At 33.4% G+C, this 13,325-nt stretch overlaps 1 protein-coding gene across 2 annotated transcripts in view; it reads right to left on the bottom strand.

Annotated features, from left to right (window-relative positions):
* Window positions 1-13,120, bottom strand: part of LOC128997817 (mitogen-activated protein kinase-binding protein 1) — a 104,089-nt gene extending 90,969 nt beyond the window's left edge. For both annotated transcript variants that reach the window (XM_054423558.1, XM_054423554.1), the window contains exons 1-2: window positions 12,933-13,120; window positions 10,033-10,220 (exon numbers count right to left, since the gene is read on the bottom strand). In XM_054423558.1, coding sequence (XP_054279533.1) covers window positions 10,033-10,149 — 117 coding nt within the window. In that variant the 5' untranslated portion in view covers window positions 10,150-10,220; window positions 12,933-13,120. The remainder of the gene's footprint in view (window positions 1-10,032; window positions 10,221-12,932) is intronic.
* Between the last annotated feature and the right edge of the window lie 205 nt (window positions 13,121-13,325).

Genomic DNA, 13,325 nt, shown 5'->3' with positions numbered 1-13,325 from the left:
CTAAGGAACATGTCGGCCTTAGTCACTAAAGACTACAAGATCGCGCCACTCATCCTTCACTCATATTTGGGTTAAAATACGCACATAGTGGCGTCCCATTCTTAAATAATTGACAATTTTATAATTGACTATTTTGCAGAGCTTAAAAACAAACGATTTAGTTTATTGATGCGTTGTTGTTTGGCTAGACCTGCTTGAACAAATTATAACAACATATATTTATGTTATCAATTAACAGCTGTGTCTAAGGAACATGTCGGCCTTTAGTGACTAAAGACTACAAGATTGCGCCACTCATCCTTCACTCATATTTGGGTTAAAATACGCACATAGTGGCGTCCCATTCTTAAATAATTGACAATTGATAATTGACTATTTTGCAGAGCTTAAAAACAAACGATTTAGTTTATTGATGCGTTGTTGTTTGACTAGACCTGCTTGAACAAATTATAACAACATATATTTATGTTATCTTTGGTATCCCGCATCATTACCATGTGGTAAGCCATAGGTATCGCATTGGCGTATTATTTTGATTTGAAGGCCGCATCAACAAATCCGTCAGTAGTTACGTTTTTTACATTCAAACTGCCATTTTGTGGCAGAAGTAGAAAAAGTCAAAAATTATTAGTCTATTTTCCAGGAAAAATAAATTCCAAAAGTGGGACGGTGGTTCCCTAACACATATATATATATTATTTTAAAACGAAAATTTGGATGTAATCGCTTGGCAAACAAAACAACGTATCACAACGACCACAACACAAGTCCCTGCAATAGATGAATACCAACAATGATACTTAGCAGTCTGTCCGCAGTACTTGGAGTGTGCAGGCCTCCCTTGCATTGCTTTGACGTTGCGTCGGACAGAAATCCTCTGAATTAATTACCAGATTATAATGAATTTCGCCCTCGATTATTATGTTAGGTCTCAAATAACACAATGTATATTTTATTTTTCATATCAATGTAGATAATCTATTTCATCGTGAACTTATTCCCGACCCATAGTACCGAGTTGAGCTTGACAGCGATTCGTTGTTTTTAGGGACGTTACACATTTTTTACCCATACTTATTAAGTGGACTTTGTAAGTATACAGAGCATTTTTACAGATATGCGGTCTATTAAGATTTAAGAGGATAATAAAATAATGATGTGAGAGTGATGAGATTACCGGTAGTTCATTCAAAAAGTCAATTAAATTGAAATACTTGCCTAAGTTTTTAATTTAATTTGAAATACCTGAATGCCTAAATGCAATATTCAAAAGGAAACCTCAAATCAACTATTTAACGGCTGAGTAAGTCAATAGCTTTAAGAGATATGAAATGAAAATTGAAAAGCAAATATACCTATGTATCTTAAAATTCATTGTGACAAGTGTATTGTATATCACGACCATAGATGAAGTAATATAATATCAAATGATGTTATTTGGGTTTAACACTAAAGGCCCCATTTAATTTAGTGTTAAACCACGTCAAACCCAAATATCATTCATTTGATATAGGAAAATTAGGTTTTTTGTTATTTACATAAAAACTGAAAGAGATACGAAGTGTCGAAGTAAGTGTAAATTACAAAGTTGTTAGGAGTTAAAACCTATAAAATGATGTGCCACTTGACATATGTTGCTATTTGAACATTTTGAATAATGAGCATTTGCAAATATTAAAAATAAACTTTTTTGGAATTTTTGATATTTCCAAAAACCGTTAGGCCTACTTGTCGCATATCACAGTAAAGCTAATTTCATAACGAGTACCTAAGAAAATTCAACCAAAGAAGGGCTAAATGCATTGGTATAGGAAACACAGAGTAGGCCTATTAAAAAAATATAGATAAAAAAAACTGCTGCCTTTTTGAAACGGAAAGAGATAATTAATTTCTGTTTTCGCCAAAATGTTTGTCTATTAAATAACCTTTAAAATAATGGATGACATGACATATGTTTACATTTGAAAATTCCGAGATTCTAACTAGTGACCCTTAGTTTTTGGCACACTCTGTATAGGGAAAAAGTGGGTTGTCATAATAATGACACAAACATTGTAAGAATAGAACAAATTAATATCAAAATATAGGACAGAATTAAATAGTAAACGACCAGTTCAGGGGGGTCTATTAGAGCAAGGTAATTTATTAATAAATGACAATTTTCTAAATATTGAAAGGTAAACAAGTATATTTGTTGATTTGTGATTAACCTCAACCACTTTTGTAAACTAAATGAATTAATTGCCTATTATTGTGAGAAGTAAGAACCACAGTTAATGTTTATTTGATAAATTTTGTTGGCAATTTAATGTATTCTAGCATTTAAGAAATTATTAATTGAATTTGTTCAGTAAAATGGTGTAGTTTCACTGCTAACAGTCAATAATAATTTTAAAAAATGAGAATAGTTTTATTACATTAGTTGAGAACATTCCAAAGGTCTTAAACAGGTTTTTACAGATTTTAAGGCATTTCTGCCCCTTAAATTTTATCAGTGTGCATAATGTATGCAGTAAAAATATTCAGCCTGATAGTGGTCGAGAAACAACAAGTAGCCAAATCTAACAACATAAAAAGAGAATTATTATTACTTTATCAATTATTTTATAGTTAATATTTGTTTTGATTTCTGTAGACTGATTTAGAGTGAAATGACAAAAGGCATCTCTTATTCAAGCCAGTAGATTGGCAAAGACAATGTCAGGACTGCCACTATAGGATGGGCGTTTGCCAGCAAACAATAGTGGGCAGTGCAAATCAGCGCATAACTAAACTGACAACGCTGAGCCCATCATAGTGGCCTAAATAAGCCTGGCAAGATCCATATTTTGAGTTGATTTTGTAATTTTTGTTGGCTAATTTTCTAATTCTGTTATTAAATATTTCTGTCACTACCGTTAATCCTTTTATAAATCTTCGACTCACATGAAAAATATACAATAATATATTTTCAACTAGTTTAAATGTGGTCAATAGCCATTAGGCCTATATATTTTTCTTTTTTTACGCAGCAAGGGAGGTTTATCAATTATTCACACTCAAATTTCTAATAGATTAATAAAAATATTAACTTTTAGGTCTAAAAAATCTTAGGTGGGAAATTTAAAACAAATTGATTACATTCTGGTTCATGTATTTTACATGAATTGCATTAATGAGCTAACCAATACACTAGGAAATGTTGATAAGAATTTAATGAAGTTAAAGCATTGACAATAGTTATCGATATCAGACAAAATACACAGTGCTTTAAATTTATATCAACTATCATTAAATAAGCAAGTATGTAACACAATACACTTAGTTAGCAATACAGTAAACAAACATTTATTTTTTATGAACATGGAGGGACAACCTACATTCAGCACTTTGAATAACTTGTCAACTTAAGGGCTAGGCTTAAATACAAATGAAATCTTTTGCCAGTTTGGACTCTTTCCCATTCAGGTAAGCCTGCTGTCATCACTAAAAATCCTAAAAACCTAGGCCCTTGTGCTCTATGTTACATCCGTAAATTCTTCAATGAATGTAATCTATTTTTTGAGCCCCCTTAAGCCTTTAAAAAGGTTCAAAGCAATTAAGTCTCTATATATAACCAACGAGTCTGATTTTAAACCTAACGCACTCATCATGCACTCAGCATAGCAACGCTGGTGGCGCTGCCTACGATTGACAGGCAAAGCTCTCTCAAAACACTTACTTTTTACCATGCGGTTGGCATTCTGGGTTATAGTAGTATGTTTTCTGTGATCTCTAGGCTGAAGGGGATGGGTAACATGTTGAGTCATTGAGTTATTTGTGTTTGATCAAGGTGTTGAATCAAACCTTTAAGATACTGAGGTATTGAACCCTAACAGTTAAATGTTGTCACAACCTTCATATCTAGAATTTTACATGCTAAAAGCTTTATAACTCTAGCTCAAGCTACTTTAATGTAGGTTACTGAATGCTAAGTGAATTTTCACTTTGCCAATGATATTCAATGCACCCTTTTGGCATAAATACAAAACAATGTGTAGTGCAACATTGAGCGGTATTTCTTATGTAGCAATGGTAATTTCAGGTAACAGTCTAACTTTTTTTTACTGCATTAACCAATTTCACAACAAAAATACAGGTCAAGAACATAAAAAACTACAATAGTCCTACGATAAGAAAAAGTAGCTGGACTGATTAAATATTGAATCAAATATGAGGAATATTTTGTTTTTCTATCCCAGTTTCAAGAACTTGAATTATATTATATTTCATTAATTTGTGGTTTTAGGCTGTGGTTCTTGAGTAGAAAAACATGGTGGGTAAGAAAAACATCTTGTACCTACTCAAGAACTACATGCAGCACCAACAAGTTAATTTGAAATAATTATTTATACTGTATTCATTTAATAGCAATATGTTAATGTAGGTAGGTTAAATATAATTCCAAACTGTCTTCATTTACATCAGTAGGCCTAAACTCTACATTTTTATATCTACTATAATCTTCATTAAAACTATCTTTTTTCCCGGTAAAAAAAAACCTTTGATAAGATGTTCAGCAAAATTTCGCATTTTCTTATGATTTACAAATTTTTTTTCAACCCTACGTCAACTGACTTAATCACTCTTTGTTCCTTCGTATCAACAATTTAAATTCACGTGTAGCTGACAACATGTAACCAACTATTAGCAAACTATAGCCAACATGTAGCTGCTAAAAGCTCTAAGGCTGATCGAGTCTGCTGAATACTTAGAACATAGTAGGCCATTTTTCGGTAGACTGGGTATACTGACTATATAAAGTCAGTAAATCTTGCTCAGTTTGGCCGGGGCCACACTTGTAATTTTTAACCAGCGAGACTGTTTTTTTCCGTTTTTCCGTGCGACGTACGTGGAACAGTTGAAAAAGAACACCTTTTACTCCATCAAAGAATTCTTTGGAGAAGTCAAAAAGCTATAAACCCTGCCGCAAATCAGTAGGATTTAAATATTTAATAAAGGTTTTAATTTTTTATCTTCCTTGTGACAATGGACTACATGCACAGTTCTAATTATTAGTTTAGTCTTGACTTAATCCATCCAGCAGCTGCTGGTCAAAGATGAAGAAAAGAAGTATAATGACTGACGGCTGAAGAAGTATAAAGAAGATGTCTGACATGACGTCAGACATGCATCAATAACTAAGAGGCTAACGTAACCGTCAGTGATAACTAAACAAAAAAGAAGACAGATTTTCACTTCCCAACAAGAATCAAAACCCAGCTGACTTGAACGGTAAAGCAAAAAACATTTGAGATATGATGAGGCACGTCATGAGAACCTTTTCTTAAAAAGGTTAAATTTGAATTACCGAGACTCGTAAACAAGAAACTTTGAGTAATAGAGGTTTATTGATTTAAAACGTTACAATTTTACTTATCAAGGCACTTTTAACATTGTGAGTAACCAGAATGTCAAGGGATTATGAAAAAGTTAGACATTTTACCAAGAAATTTGAATTATTAAGGTTCAAGTTATTGATGTTCCACTGTATTAGATGTTAGTAAAAGGTCTGTATTAGGTATCTTTTTTTAATCGGCACACAACACAGTACTCAAGGAAATGTGATGACAATTGACTACCCCTTGTTCTAAACCCTCGGCACCATAAGCACTACCTTTGTCATTACTTAAAAGTCTCTATCATCAGTACTTAATTCCTGAGAAACGTAAACTGAGAACATAATACAAAAGTGAATGAACATGTTTCAAACCCACACATAATGTGTAAAAAAATAGTTAACTGCAGTATCATACTGTAAAATAAAGGGGTACAACAATAAAATCGGCATTTGTTAAACCATGCAATATGAACAGGTTGTGAATTGTTTGTTCATGTGAATGGACAGAGCGGCACAAATGATTGAGTGTGCGAGTCATCGGCATGGGGGCATATGGCAGAAACATTATTGTACAAGTGTACGGTATCAGGTTTTATAAGTTCCTTTCGTTTGTTTTTTTCGTACTATGGCAAACAAGCCAGTCTCACAAAATTTGTTTGTCGGTAAACTGACCAATACTATGTAATCTTCCACAAAAGTAATAAAGGTATGGTAAACAAAACCAGCTGTTGGGTTTCCGCATCTCCAAGTCTCATTAAAGAATGAATACTGTAGAGTAATTGTTTATGTCCAATATATAATATGAGAAGGTTTGAATACTCAATACAGTAGAACTTCAATTAACCGAATTGCCAATTATCCTAATCACTTATTTCAACAATTTTAAAAACGTAAAACTACAGTAATAATAAGTTTCACAAAATATCAAAGAATTATTTTTAAAAAAATTTAGCCAGTGTGTAATTTTGGACTTTGATGGAACATTATTAACTTAAGAACATGTATAGAACACTTGTGCCATGAGGATTGTAAACTGTAAAAATGTTCTGATTTAATTTATTATTAATCAAAAGTTCATTTAGAACCGAAAATGAGGATTTTTCTTGGAAATTCCTTGAATTCCTGTAAAACTCCGACTATCCAAATTTTTTACTATCCGAATTGGGTCTGGTCCCAATAGATTCGGATAATCGGAGTTCTACTGTACTTCTATCTCGGAATCGGCACCAAGAAACACCTTTATACTTACGGTGTAACTAAGTTTGTCTTAAAAAATAAGTGCAAGACCAGTGTTATATCCATCAAAAATCTATTACCGTCAAAATATGCATAGGCCTACAAACTTTGAAAAATATTGTAGGCCTTATGGAATGCCATTCCGCCATCACGGTTATTTCATGATCGTAAATGAAATATTTATAACAAATGTTTACACAGAGCAAAAGAAAAGAAGAATCAGATTAATACCATTGAGCATATTATACCACAAAATTAGTAACAAATTAGGTCAATGTTGAATAGTGAAATGAATGAGAGGATAAAATGGAGTACTGTAACCCTAACCTTACTCATACCTGTTTTTAGATTTATCAGCCAGCACGTTTGCGCTAATTTATTTCGAATTGACTAAATTATTTCATGTAGAATTTCACAACATTCCCTATTGTAAAGCATCTTGTATTAGGTTATGTAGTAAATGATCACTACACTCTTCATGCTGGCGCTCGTCAATCAAAGTGATTTACACTATTGCAATATTTGCATTGTTGCACTGAATGTGTGTAAAATGGGCAGAGGATGGCGGAGGTAGCTTCGTCGACAGCATAGCATTGTTGTGGTTTATCACAAAACTGGTACAAAGTTGTGTTCACCTCTGTATAGGGGGGCAAAAAGTGATGTAGACCTATTTATTTAGTCTTTTATAGTTGTATCCAGCGGTATTCCCTTTTGGCGAACTTGTCATATAGGGAATAAGATTTAACAGGTCTAATGGGAAGACCTGGACCCAGGACCGATTCACTTTTTCGTTTTGAGGTCCACATAGAGGCTAAAAATAACCATTGAGTATACGTATAGATCAACTAAATTGACCAAAGAATGCCCTCAGAGTATTCTAATCATTTGACCCGAGCAAATCTCAGTCACCAAGTACTCTACATAAAAAAAACTTAGAGCCAAACTATTTTTTTTTTTAAATTAAAATATACCCTACAATGCAAAATAGCAAAAATTCAACAAGAAAAATGTTTTGAAGCCAACTTTTTTTTTATCTCACAGTTGTCATGCCAGGGGATATGTTTTGATCACAGAGCACAGACTAAAAATAAAGGCGGCACTGGCCATATGGAGTGCACCAGGCCTCTCTCCCCAAGATGGCGGCCACCCCACCACTCCTCTGCCTAGTACCCTCTAGTTCCAAGCATCGCACCGCGGTTCTGTATGTCTTTGTTTGTAACACTCATAAAAAAAAACAAACGAAAAACAAACTTGATAAAAATAAGAAATGATCTTTGTAAAAAAGGAACCTATTTGAAAAATGTTTACCTGGTTCTTCGAGTAATGCGGACATCAAGACTAAAATAGCAAACGATTTCAATGGGTAATGTTTTTACTTCAATAGGTTCTAAATTGACCAACTCAATCAATTTAGGTGGGTCTCCAGTCGTAAAACTTCACTACTCACTCGACACAAAAACTTACATTCAACACTGTCACACGCTGACATAGGCCTACTGTCGGGGAAATAAATATGTGCACTCGAGTTTGAGCCTAAATATCTCCGAGATGAATAATCCGATTTTGTTGAAACAAAAATTAAATGTAAGCTTGTTTAAATACATTTTACGTGGTAACAATTTAAAAATATTCCATTTACCAGAAAAATTTATATAGTTAAAAGATCCTAAAAAGTACCGGTTTTTAAGGAACTCTGCACTAACACTGAAGTTTAAAAATTATTTGTAAACAAACCACTGAGCCAATCTTTCTGAAAATTGTATGGCTTATTGGTAGGTTTATTGTTAACATTTCCATGCATTTTAAAATTTTTAGACACAATAGTTTTTATGCTGCTGTTAATTTTTAAAACCTATGCTAACATCGTTAATAAGACGCTAAAAATTTCGTTCAAAATACCATCGTGTTTGTCGTGACACAAGAAAGAACACCAATATGATAGATTTATAATGCGAACAAAGGTGTTTTTTAAACAGATTTATATTTGTAAACATAAATTTCTCCCGCGACTGGTAGCGGGCCGCCTGGTGTTTGTACGATATTTCCCAGTCGAGCGGGAGCGCGGCGAATCTGCGACGTTGCCGATGTGTACCTGCCCACCACACTGACATTGCATCGGTATTCACTCACGGCAAACAACTGTGTATATCAATATTTAGTTTGAAATTATTAACATAAATTTACTAACAAAATATTCTAATTAACTAGTCATGAAACAAATACATTTTAATAAGTTAACTATGGTAGTATGAAAAATTAATTTTGTATTACAGGCAACAAGCCAACTGTTTTGTGTTGATTGAGCTAGTTAAAAAATTATAACAGCTAAATGCCAAGTAAATATTTTCCACCAGTATTTATTTTATGGCTTCTTTAATTTGCCACTTTTAAATATACAACTGAGAGTAGAAATCGGAGCGGTCATCACCCTTTCCGGGAAGTGTTGCGTTAAGCTGGAATATCCGATGAGTAATGGAATGTAAACATTAGCTCCCCGCTTTCTTGAATTATGGTCGCTATGAGAGATGACTAACCAAGCTAACCAGTTCGTCTTAGATTTTTACACTGGTAACATCTATTCGAAAATGCCTCCTCGCCGGAATTTTTCCGGTGGTGAAATACAGATGATAGTTATTGCGATTTGTTTCTTTCGTCAGTGTGGTGGCCAGATACACATCGGCAACGTCGCAGATGCGCCGCGCTCCCACCCGGCTGGGAAATATCGTACAAACACCAGGCGGCCCGCTACCAGTCGCGGGAGAAATTTTTGTTTACAAATATAAATCTGTTTAAAAAACACCTTTGTTCGCATTATAAATCTATCATATTGGTGTTATTTCTTGTGTCACGACAAACACGATGGTATTTTGAACGAAATTTTTAGCGTCTTATTAACGATGTTAGCATAGGTTTTAAAAATTAACAGCAGCATAAAAACTATTGTGACTAAAAATTTTAAAATGCATGGAAATGTTAACAATAAACCTACCAATAAGCCATACAATTTTCAGAAAGATTGGCTCAGTGGTTTGTTTACAATTAATTTTTAAACTTCAGTGTTAGTGCAGAGTTCCTTAAAAACCGGTACTTTTTAGGATCTTTCAATTATATAAATTTTTCTGGTAAACGGAAAATTTTTAAATTGTTACCACGTAAAATGTATTTAAACAAGCTTACATTTAATTTTTGTTTCAACAAAATCGGATAATTCATCTCAGAGATATTTAGGCTCAAACTCGAGTGCACATATTTATTTCCCCGACAGTAGTACGTTACGTTCACAGTCTGCTCATGGCCATGATGGTAACTCGGCCTTTGTTCTCGAAAGAGATACAAACCAATATTCTTATTGGCCTCCTTCGCATTCAGCTATCACTAATGTTTATTTATAACGTGTACAATTTATTTTACAAACTATGCATATAAAAAAAACTTACCCTATGAGACATTGGTTCTTCAGACTTCCCCCTTTTTAAAGATGGAGTTCTTATCACTTTTGAACCATATTGTGTGGAATTGTGATGCCCTGTGGCCGTACTAGTGTTTTCTGTCATTTTAGTGGTAAATAGCCACTTAGTCACTCAGAACACTTTCCACCACAACAGCTGTAGAACGAGTGCTCCACCTAAAAAATTAAACTATAGTAGCCATAAAATAAACTAAGCACCTATGTATGCCTAATATCACAGAGAAAATTAAAAAAAAGTGTAATTTAAAGTTTCCATATTATTCTTATGGAGAAAATGAAAACTGTTGTAGTTTACTTGTTTATGTATACCGCATACTAAAACTTGTAATAATTTATCTCATTTAAAGCATAAAATAATTATAATCTGTACAAAATTTAATGGAAAATAGTGTGGAGTAACCTATTAAATTAGTGATTAGCGGTACATGATTCTGGAATTCCGAGGTAGACCTATAACTGTAGCCCTACTTGCTTTGAATCACATCCCCACAAGATTTTAGGTCCTTAATAAATTGGATGAAACATATATAGCCTAATTAAATAGATTGATTAGGCCTACTACTTTGGAAAAATTAATCCTGTGATTTTTCTTTCCAAAGTCCAAATTTTACTCAAATATTTATTTTATGTGGCAATGATGATCACCCTCCAAGGACTTTGCTGACAGATCCATGGACCTATAGTAGTTGTTGTTGGTCTCAGCCAATAAATTTGAGTCAAAGTGTAAGATACAAACGTGTCCCCAAATCTCTGAATTAACTCCGTTAATGCTGGGTTCTCTCCTCAAAGTTAAGGTGTTTAAAACAGCTTTCATGAGACAGGAATAGTCTGTGTTCAGTAAATACCTTTTTCTTTGTCTCAGTCACCAAAATTTTGTCACAAATTTTCAAAAATGTTTTATAGGCTAACCAAGTTTAAATTGAACACACGTTCTGAGTTGGTGTTGTAAGTTAAAGTTACCAACTAAACTTTTGATTTCATTTCTGCTAAATCAACAGGCAGAGACTATTTGCTTAGGCCAGCCGTCTCATAAACGGAGGGAGGAAATCCATGGTTTACAGGGGGATTTTAACAAATTGATGACTATTTATAACATTGTACGAAATATGGCGACAGGTTAAAACCAGGGAATCTTATAATATACCAGCAGCGTTATTTTATTATTTTTTTTTTATTTTACATTTCAACGGAACACTCCATTTTTATAGTAGGCCTATAGCATAATTCCTGTATAGGTAAGTATAGGTTTTATCCTGTTATAGTATAGCAGGCCCTTGTATTCAATAAAAGAACTGTTTGACAAACCACTCTCGCCTTCCCATAAAAGTCACATCCGTCAGTTAAGTTTTTAATTGCATATGTATATAATGTTTTTTGTATGGTAATCTATAATGACACAATCTATCCAACTTTTGTTGGTCAAGGATGAAGAGATCGAGTATTTTAAGTAAGTAAGTAAGTAAGTGTAGCAGCTGGGAACAGATATGATTCCCATTTATCTTGAATAAAATAGTGTTATGACAAGTGTGACTGTTTAGGACTTGTAAATACGCACAAATATTTTAAGTTAAGGTCCAATTGTCTAGGGTGTCCAGAATTTTCCAGTTTCAAATCGGTGGCCATTATCTGAAGCATAGCTTATTGTGTTAACAAAAAGGTTTTGGTCTATTAATCTATCAATACAATTTGGGACAAGTCTAAACTTAATTTAATTTCTTAATAAATGCATATTAACTTGAAGCTTAAGTTAGGCCTACATATAGCAATTTTATAAATGTCAAACTACTCGCCATATCAGATAAAACACTTCAAAAATATCTTACTACACACACACTCTTCGAATATATCTAGCCTTCTCTGCACTCTTTTCGAATCACTCTTATTTATTTATTTATTATATGTCAATAACCATTTTACATACTGTATAGAGTTTCTTGATGCTTGATACAAATATAATATAAAACATGCTTAGTTAATTTGACCAAAAATAATGTTACGAGAAGATAGAAAGATATACATTAAAAAGAGACTTGCGCTTGGGAATGTTTTGTGTTTGGGTGTGTTTTGCCTGGGGAACAGCAGCGGATTGATACCTACATCTAAACAATCCAAATTCTACAAAAAATTTCATAAGAAACATTGAAAATCTACAACCACAAGATCATTGTAAACCATACTTCATCAAGAACAATCTTACCTACTGTAACAACCCTTTGCATCCTTGAAGATTTAAACCTCCTAAAACTAAACCCTCCAAAGCTTAGAGAAAACTGCTAGAGATATAACTTAAGAAGAAACACACAAAAAAATTTCAATATCCAACAACATAACTTAAATTACGCTAACTTAATTTGTCAAAAACTTAGTTAGTAAAATGCCTCAAATCGTGGGACCGAAAAAGTGTTAATGCTCTCCCAGAACATATGAAACTGATAAAATCTCCAAAAACCATAAAGTTCTTCGAAGAGCACACTCGCTCAAAATAAAGATAGGCCCCATAAGGAACCCACAATAGCATCAGAAATCAGAAATAGCCTCAGTACATACACACCAAACACTAAAATTACAAAAAATATTAAGATTCCCTAGTCTCTACGACTATAGTGAAGAGGACCAGGTAGCCCTATAAGGTAAAAAAAAGTCCTGACTAAAAAGAAACAGGCCTAGCCTAGCCTAGGCTTAACTATTCTGGTAACAATATTGTGAGGTTACCATCTAGATAATTCTGAGCAAAAATATTATGCTAATGCTCTTCAGAACTGAAATATCCCCAAAAATTGATATTAATGCGACAAGAAGCCCAAATAACTGTGCTTACGTCTAAATTACTATAACGAAGGAGAAATATAGGTTAGGTTGTTTATTTACCTTCAAGTTGAACATTGCTGGATCGGTAGGTGTGCAAATGTAATATCACAGATAAATTTAAACTTATAATTCGGAATTAACTCCTTTATTAAACACAAAACAGAGCAATGAAAATAAATCACATTTATGTTTGAGCTACCTATGGCAAATAGCAACTAAAAAAGAGTAGGTAGGTAGGTACTTTCAACTTCAACTTTGCCAAATGCTAAGGCCTCTATGATCAGTATCCGTATAAACACTGATTTTGTAATAGCCTCAGACAGTTCAAAATACAACAAAATTCCATTCTTCCATATCAGTGCCATCTTGTTAGCAGTATCTGTTGGTCGATGGATACTGTAATAACAATAAGAATATTTATTTTCCTCTGAACATTAAAATTCATGCTCAACA

This window comes from Macrosteles quadrilineatus, unplaced genomic scaffold, assembly GCF_028750875.1.
Source record: "Macrosteles quadrilineatus isolate MER2022 unplaced genomic scaffold, UCM_ALF_1.0 Scaffold_7__1_contigs__length_78375512, whole genome shotgun sequence".
NCBI classification, from domain to species: Eukaryota; Metazoa; Arthropoda; class Insecta; order Hemiptera; family Cicadellidae; genus Macrosteles; species Macrosteles quadrilineatus.
Note: the sequence above shows the minus strand (reverse complement) of the source record. Positions and strands in the feature narration are given on the sequence as shown.